This window comes from Gigantopelta aegis, chromosome 9, assembly GCF_016097555.1.
Source record: "Gigantopelta aegis isolate Gae_Host chromosome 9, Gae_host_genome, whole genome shotgun sequence".
NCBI classification, from domain to species: domain Eukaryota; kingdom Metazoa; phylum Mollusca; class Gastropoda; order Neomphalida; family Peltospiridae; genus Gigantopelta; species Gigantopelta aegis.
The window spans coordinates 63,291,052-63,300,646 of NC_054707.1; the positions used below are offsets into that span (position 1 = coordinate 63,291,052).

At 32.4% G+C, this 9,595-nt stretch overlaps 1 protein-coding gene across 1 annotated transcript in view; it reads left to right on the forward strand.

Moving 5' to 3' along the window:
• Positions 1 to 9,046, forward strand: part of LOC121380500 (serine/arginine-rich splicing factor 7-like) — a 43,806-nt gene extending 34,760 nt beyond the window's left edge. Inside the window, exon 5 of the mRNA XM_041509329.1 lies at positions 620 to 9,046. Within this exon, the coding sequence (XP_041365263.1) occupies positions 620 to 989 (370 nt within the window). The 3' untranslated portion in view covers positions 990 to 9,046. The remainder of the gene's footprint in view (positions 1 to 619) is intronic.
• The last annotated feature ends 549 nt before the right edge of the window (positions 9,047 to 9,595 follow it).

Genomic DNA, 9,595 nt, shown 5'->3' on the forward strand with positions numbered 1-9,595 from the left:
TTAGTTCAGTCGATTAAAACAGGGTGCCGATGCCCGTAAGTCTACAAACGGTCTGCTTGCGATATGTTCAAAGTTAATCTCTAAGCCGAGGCCCAGGTGTGTGCTAATTGTTTGATTGGCATTACGATACAAGTTAATTAATCTAACAGTTACTGTAATACTAGCTGTACTTGAAAGATCACTGCACATAGCATCTTAACAAACAACGCGGCAAGTGTGGTAAAGAAAAGATTGCATGGCTATTGTTACGATTCTCCAATTCATCTATAGTTCGTTCCGCCTACATAATCAGTCAGAAGGTTGTAATAACCAGCTGTATATGCGCAGCAATTAGTCGTCTCGTGGACCATTTTTCACAGCGGTTCGAGAGAAATATAACTAATTACACTGATGGGACCGATAATTTGGTTCGAGGGAAGGCTTATAGTTGACCCTGGACATGTTCGATCCATCAGCAGTTGGTATAATGGTTTACCGAACCAAAATCTCGGGACTTCGTTCTTGGTTCGAGCATCGCGGTATGTTCCACCCTTCCGAGGTCGAGCCAACGAGATTCTACTGTAGTTTAAAATATACTGATGTGTTGTTAAAATATTCCTTTCTTTATTTTCAACCTCAGAGATTCCGAGGAAAACAAAAGAAAACGCTCAAAATCTTCATGCTCAAAATCTGATTCCAAATCGCCAAAGAAAGAGAAGAGGAAATCTCGAGAAAGGTCAAGGTCGAAATCAAACGAAAACTCACGATCCAGATCAGCATCGTGTGAAAAGATGGAAAAGAAATCACCGGAGCGATCAGAAGCAGCAGAAGCAGACGTCGGGGAATCTGTTGGTATGGAAAACAGTATATCTGCCGAGAACACAAAACAAACTGACAGTGACAGACTTGAAGTAGTGGAACACAACGAGAGGGTGGAAACTGTTGAAAATACAAATGGAAAATCATCAGCTTCTCCATCATCACCAACAAGGGGAGATCACTCTCCATGAAAGTAATATTAAGGATAATGATTGGCTGCAGCACTCATTTCCTTGCATAATAATTATGGTTAATCAGTTTAGCAATTAATCTTGCTCTTAAACTGACTACATGAATGTTTTTTTTGTTGTTGTTGTTTTTTAAAAATCAGTTGTTTAATTGAATCATTAAGAATTGTTCATATTTGAATGTGTACATGACTTTTTATGGAGAAATTTGTTGGTTATTGGATTCATATCGTGAAGATGTTTTCTGCTCTGAAATGTTTTGGGTGGTTGTCAGGTTTTATTACAACATTAAGAAGGTAGACAATCTTTGTCGACATAACTTATAACTTAATCTAATTCTGTTACAGTAAGGACCAAAAGTATGATAAAACTGATCATGCTTCGGGCTGAATATTCTGTCTGTTTTCTCATTGAATCCCACAGTACATCATTTTGTGATTCCCACTGGTGATGGAAGTTGGTTGGAATTTCATCATTGATCATTGATTATAATCGGTTTGCACCAACTGATCAATTTTCGATTACACAATTGGTTAGAATTATATGAACATCAGAAGGATGTAGTGTTCGAGATTAAACATTTTGGGCAGTATCCCAGTTGGATACTAACATTTCAAAATCTTGTATCCCTCCTGAGAATTTAGTATCCCACTTAAATGAAATTCACAAATAACATCTTAACAAACTTGTACGACACTTCTCATTCCCAGTCTATTGCTACACTGCAATCGAAATAGCGAAATTTCGCAATCAAACGGAATCGGCAAAAAGATTTGCTGCATCTATTTTTGAGTAATATATATATACTGACATAAATTACTATTTAGCAGTAATCTGACATTACTAATGATAAACCTACCTGTATAAATTTTTAATCAGATGTGGAATCAATATCTCAAATAAAATTTGAAGGGAGGAAACGTCTAACAAAAACAATAGCGACTTAGCGGTTCCTAGTCTATTGCTATGCCGCTATTGCTTCAGTGTAGCGTTAGACTGGGTACGAGTTAGGGGGAGATATTGTTATGGCATAGCATAGACTGGGTACGAGCTAAAAAATACTGTTACTTAACTTCACCATTAAATGACGACTTTCATTGTTTCAGCGAAAAATAAAAACGCAGGATTAAAAAACCCAACAACATTATATGGTATCCTGGTGGGATACTGGTTTCTTGAAGTCTAGTATCCAATATTAAATTCTGGTATCCCCGGGATATCGAGGTACCATTAATCTCGAACACTGTCCAGGATAGACCTTACAAATTGCTAATTTTATCTTTAATGACTATTATCGTTTTTCTGTTTGTACACATGAAAACAAACACCATATATCAATTCCATTTCTAAAAGAATGAACAATTACATTTACTACTTTCCCACACAGTCAGTTATGGATTGTAATCGATCATCACATTGATTGAGTTAATCCAATCAATGTTCAATTATAATCAATCAATGGAACATAACTAATTCTGGTAGAATAATAATAATATAAAAAATTCAATATCTGGTCAAATATTTAAATCTCCACTCATTTCAAATATTTTTGCTTTACAAATTGTTTGCATATATTATGATGAATATTTAATTCAACCAGTACAAATAAAGTGAACAACAATGCTGTAAGTATGCAAGATGTTTTGTTTATCATATGTTGAATCTTCCCTACACACAGTTTCAGCAAATATAAATAAAACAAGAAATACTGCTTGAAGACTGTTCCAATATTATGGGTGCCTTATCTCTCTGTTGAAAAGTGTCCAGGGAATGAGATTTATGTCATAAATAAATAAATGTTAAATGGCTGAAAAAATAATATGTTTGAAGAGAGTAAACATAAATACAAGTATAATGGAAATATATCAGATTTCCAAAAATATATTTACCTTTAACATATGTGCCAAGAACGTGTGTGGATAGATAACATGGCTTTGTCATTCTGCAGTTAACCCTCTTTATAATTACTCTGTTGGTGCTATGCAAGTCTTGCCGTTGTAACGATCATGAAGAGTTATCTCCCTTAGCTTGACAAGTGGGTTGGCAAAGCCATCTAAATATCCATATACATTACTATTAAATTATAGAGAAAAAAATCCACAGACTACAATTTAATTTTTTTTTTTTATATAGTTATTACAAGGCCTATTGTACATGAAGTTGTAATATTTGCCGGCATGCCAACAGCTAGTTCATTAATATAAAGAACCTTTACCCATTCTTTATTGAAATGGCTGGCAATTTATTTTGTTACGGATGAATTTCTTTGTAATGAAGTATTTTTCATGCATTGAAATTTAAAGTTTTCATTATTTACCCAATGGCTGTAACATTGTTCTATATTCATGTGAATGTAAATTGATGAAAAACAGACACAAACTATAAATTAACAAAAATAACATCACTTCAAATAATATGATGTGAGATTTTTTATATTGTGCATCGACCCAAGTACCAAGGAATTGGTGTTATTGTTAATAATAGAACATGTAATCACTACACTGCATTTGACAGGCTTGTGAAATGAGTAGTAGCTAATCTGATGGGTGTCGGTGGTCTACAGCCTGGACTGACCACACATGAAAGAAACTTGCTAATCATTTTCAAAAACATGTTTGTTGTTTGCTGGTAAATCTCTGCAATTATAAAGAACGAAAAATGCATTAAAAATACATATTTGTTTTCAGAAATTATTACTGGCACTGAAAGTCAAATATTCCTTTGTAAAAATTAAAATAAAACTCTGGTTGCTTTGTCCCCAGTGGAAGCTGATTTTGACGTAATGCTGATGTAATGTTTTCATAGCTTAGTGCATGTCATAATGTTGTTTTCAGATTACGTTACATTTTTCAACTCATCTTTAAGAATAGTCCATAAAAAAAAAAATGATATGGCAGCTGGTGAAAACTTGTGTGCTTCTTGTCCTAGAAGATCTCAACAAAGTTGAATTCGGTGACATGGTTTCAATCTAGTATGTGGAATCTGTGTCACTGTAAAAGAAAGAAGTGTTTTATTTAACGACGCACTCAACACATTTTATTTACGGTTATATGGAGTCAGACATATGGTTAAGGACCACATAGATTTTGAGAGGAAACCCACTGTCGCCACTACATGGGCTACTCTTCCGATTGGTTTCCTGACAATAATTTTCAATACTCAACAGACATATTTCAATTCTATGCAAGTGTACTATAATAAACGATAATAGTATAATAAACAATAAAATGATGATATGGTCTGGGAGTGGTAGTAACCTTTTTTTTTACAAGTGTTACCAGATTCAAATTTGATAAACAACTAAATGTTGGTGCATTAAAACAGTAGACCAATCAAAATCTATAACAGTTCGTCGTCTGATACGTGTACTTTCAAAATGAACCAGACTACATGGAAATACAACGAAACAGATTGTCATAATGAAAAAGTTTAACAAGTTCTTAAAATGGAAATCCATTTTAACATGTGAAAAATATGTCTGAAACGTGCAGTTAGATCTCATGTTCTTGTATGTGCACTTATATCACATGCTTTCAATTTATTAACAAGTGTATTAAAATGTTCTTAGATAAAAATAAATAAATAAGATCAGTGTTCATTTCTGTTTACCAACTGAAATAATGCATTTTGGAGTTAAGATATCTTCTACATCTATAACTGTTGATGTTTTTAACATGATATGCCCAAGATAACTTTACCATCAATCTGTTCAACTTTATAATATTTTAAAATAACATCCACCCGCTTCGTTTTTTTAACAATGACTGGTTTTACACAGTGTAATGTTACAAGCCTCTTTATATATTTCATCCCTTAACATTTTAAATCTTATTGCATTATATTACAACTTCTGTGAAAAAACCCACATAATTGTTTAATATAGTGAAACCTCTCTAAACTGGACACTCATGGGACCAAGTAAAAAGTCTTGTTATAAGAGCTATCCAGTTTAGAGAGGTTGTGATCTGTACTGATATTTAAAAAGGGACCGTGAAAAATGTCTGGTTTTGAGGGAATTCCTGTTTACTGGGTGTCCAATTTTTAAGAGTCTTACTGTATTTTAAAAGCTGTTGTATTTAATTTGATGTAGTAGTAACATTTAAAAGTGCTTGTTTTTGGCAGTAGCTATTCAGGTTGTGGGAATATATTGAATGCTGAGTCCTTACAGTGTGCCCCAGTGAAGAATGTGTAAGTCTGAGATAAGATCTGCAATAATGAATACATTTATGCACCTGAATGTTATCATGATTTAGCATGTTTCATCTTGTGTTTCTCACAAGTATTTTGGTTAGGAATTGCATACTGCCAAATTTTTTACCAGTTATTTGTGTCTACATGATATGAGGTGGTTTGTTTTGTTGTTTTTTTGGTATTAAATTTGTACATTTTGAGTTTTCATTTAGCAAATGCAGGCTCGATTTCTCATTGATGGTTAAATTATTCAGCCATGGTTCATGGTTAAAATTGTATTTTAGAATGGATCAACTGAACTTTACATTTCATGTTAATGATCCAGTTTTCATCTCCACTCAAGATATACCTGTATTTGAACTGAGTGATGTTTCACATGAAATTGTTTGTAACATTGTTGATGGATTATTGGATACTGAGCTTATTTGAGTGTAGTTCAAGATTTAAACCTCTCATATTTGAACCACCAATAAGAAATCTGGCCTTGAGAATGATTGAATCATGCATCTTGTAATACTGGTTACATCTGTATGCTGATATAGACCTTTGTAATATCCATACACCATTATAGCCATGCAGTTTTGTACATTTACTCATGAACAAATGATGTTTGTTCACATGCCTACACTGGATTCCATCTAAGAAAGTCCAGTTAATTATGAAAAAAAATGAGGGAAAGAAATGAAATATGGTCTACAATTCCATGCGTTTACTGATTTCTTTCCATCATTATATAGGCCTGTAGGAACAACATCTGAAGTGGGGTGAGGTGGGGTGGATAGGGTGGGATTGCACAATTCCTAGTGAGTAGGCACAACCTATATTTTTTGTCCTGAATTGGGAAGAGGGGACATAACCCTCTCCCCTCCGTTGCTAAACGCCTGGTATATTGACTAATGAACAGATGATTTTTGTCTTGTTTTGACCAAGTCGAAAGGTGATATACAGGTATTATTTTTCCAATGATGATGTTGATGGCGACGGTGAAAGTGTCAACTTTTGCATTTAGGTTCAAAATTAAGCTTTTGCATTTAGCTTCATTTCTTACAAACTTTTAAGTTGTAAATCATTGAAACTAGCATTATGCAGTCATGTAGTTGCATCTATGAATGTTCATCTCAATGCATTTAAAAAAAGCAAAGGAGAGTTAAAACTACTTGAGTTAATTTTATTTTTCATAATTTTATGTTGCATCATATTTTAAATTATGTTTTAGTCACCAAATCGGTTTATTGTAAACAAGATATTTCACTCTGCAGAATTTTTGTTTCAGTTATTATCGATGGGTCAAATTTGTTTTGATCAATCTCTTACACGTAATATTGTAACCTCCATTGTTTGGCCTCACAACACATTCCGGTAAAAATAAACAGTGCTATGCTAAGCATGTCATGATCAGTGGAAGTGTGCTCTAATGTGTTTTTACTGTACCCAGTTCAAGAGTTATGCAGATATTGTATGAGTATTATAGCTTTTTAAAATTAAAATTGTAAAAATAGTTTTTTATTATTCAAAAAGGCATTGTCTTTCTGGACATTTTTGACAGCAATAACTTGTTATAATTTGTTTGGGAAATATTTCAAGTTTTAAATATTTCATGAGACCCCTTCAAAAACTATAATTAGTTTGCACCACTTATCTGTTTAAAATTCTAAAGAAACATATTTTGAATAATAAAATATTAAAGGGACAAAGAAATGTAAGATAAGGTTACATACTGTAGTATGATAAAGTATTACATTAACATTAACACTTTGGGAAAATATTTTATGTGATATTGCACTGTTTAACCAAACTTTTCTGATTTGTTTTTTTTGTCAACAATCATAGTAGTACAATCAACAGAAATCGTTTTTCTGAATTTCATTTTTCTGATTTTTTTTTAATGAGAAATTTGTTTTGTCTTGAAAGAATGTTGAATACTTTTTTCATGTTTTTATATTGTTTATGTTGTTATTTGACAACAAAATTTTAGTAGACTTCTGTTTTATTCACCTTTGGTTTGAGAAAGAACATTTTGAATGTGTTTTCAAAGGTATGAGATGGAAATAATTATTAACATCTGTCCATTTGATTATAATGTATACAGAATCATATTTTATCTCAACAGATTACAAACTGATACGTTTTGTATTTTGTTTTATCCCAGCAAACTTATAATTTTGTAATCTTTCATTTGTATCTTGTTGATAGTTCCCGCTTTTAAAAAAAATGTGTTTACCCATTGTCTTCATGTTGATATTATGAACTAGTCTTTAGATAGTCTTGGTTATATAATCAGTAAGTTAGCTCTGTTTTTAAACTGCTGGTAGGTTATGATTGTTGTAAAGACAACTTAACAAACCGTAATGTTAAAATGTAAGTTCTTTTTGCAAATTATTATCATGGGTGTAAACTGTTCCACAGTAGTAGCATTTGGAAAATAAACATGAAATAATTTAACTAATTATTTCATCTATACTGGATCATATTTATTTATGTAAAAAAATGATTGACTTTTAGAATATTTGTCTCATTTACTTTGTTATTATTTCGATCAAGTATTTTTAGATGTAGGAAGACTAAACTTAGTATAGACACCTAGATGAATACAGTATTTTGTGAAGGTGATATTTTTTACAATTTTGATGAAATTGTTGTGTGTAATATTTGTTGAATTATGCCGAGAAACGTTTCTCATTCAGAAATGTGACAGGTGGTATTTTAGTGATGATGAAAATTCAGAATACAACAAAATAATGTGTAAACCTCACATTGACTTTATAGTATGTATGAAACAGAGCCAATGATCACTGAACTGCTTTTGACTTGCTTAACACTTATCTACAAGCATTTTATTACCACTAAACTTATTCGGATTTAGAATCTGGAGTACAATGCCAGAATTTCATAAGAAGGAAATTAATATGCATGTATTACGTGGTGCATTCAAGCATGAACGTCATGGGTGTACATTTTATTTTTGTCAAGCCTGGATTTGGGGTATTGTAATTAAGAGTGTGTTAAAATCAGTAAGCAAGCTAGTATTAATGAAATAGGAAAAGAAATTGACAAGCACATGTGTTTTTTGTTATACAATGTCTCATGCAAAATCACTATGTGTGTGTGTGTGTGTGTATATATATATATATATATATATATATATATATATATATATATATATAAAAGGTGATGACTTACAGAAAATCAAGTGTGATATAAATTTGCTTTGAAACATCTAAAGAAAGAAAAAGAGAACAGCCCATTTAATGGGTAGAATTTAATTATAATATATTTAAAAAAAAAGTTATTTTCATATTAAGATAAACTGACCATAAATGTAAGATTATTATATTTATTATTAACAGCCCATTCAATAGGTAGAGTTTATAAATAATTGTTTATCAAGTGTTGGCATCATTCTATCCAGGAAAATTACTATATATCTTTACTGGGTTTTTAAATTGTTTAACTTATTAAATATTTAGTACATATAAATGTCCTCATAACATAACAAAGACTGAACTATTATTGAAAACCTTCAGACAAATGCAAATATTAACTATGCTGTTTATTAATTACAAAACACTAGGAGTAAAAACAACCCAATTGGTAATGAGACTGTTATTTTTCTTGTTATACAATGTTGTGATATTTCATGTTGTGGCAGTTGTTTAATATTAAAATGATCTAGCATCTGTAATCTATGCATGCTGAGTAAAAGGGAAAAATATATTTAAATTTTCCAATTTGTATTTGGATGTATTTTTGAAAGCTGTGCAAAATATGTTGGTCATGTTTCACATAATTTAATAATGTTTCATATTGAGTAATGTTTCATATTACCTTGTCATTAAAATAACCAAAGAAATAAAAGGTATGCAAGGAAAGACAATATTGTTATTTTTACCGTATATTTATCAGAGCTGGTTTAAGAATCCGCAGGGCCTGTAACACAAATAACAGTTCCCACGATATATATTTTGCAACCCACTCGGGGGGAAAGAGTGGAAAAATGACCTAGGGAAAATGAATGTACACATCACTGTAGGGCCCTGTGAAGCGCGGGGCCCTGTGAAGCGCGGGGACAGTAGCACGTGCTACATGTATGGGAACTTTTACGTGCCCATATCCAATGAAGGTTCAGGCACGCTCGCCCCGGACTTGGCCTCCGACATCGCCGGGACAGGAGGCGTTCTACATGTGCTACTAGGATAAACCGGCTCTTATATTTATATAGTCTTGTCATATTGTTGGTGGCAGGCTGTAGGTCAGTGGTAGAGCACGAAGACTTTTCTGTTTGATTTGATGAGTCAAAGGATCCAATGCTCAACATTGATGTGAGCAACCGTTTCGATTTTTAAAAGTTATTTTTATCTTCATTGCCACCAGTTCCCCCATGACTGATAAATAAACAAAAACCTTCGTATGTAGAGGGT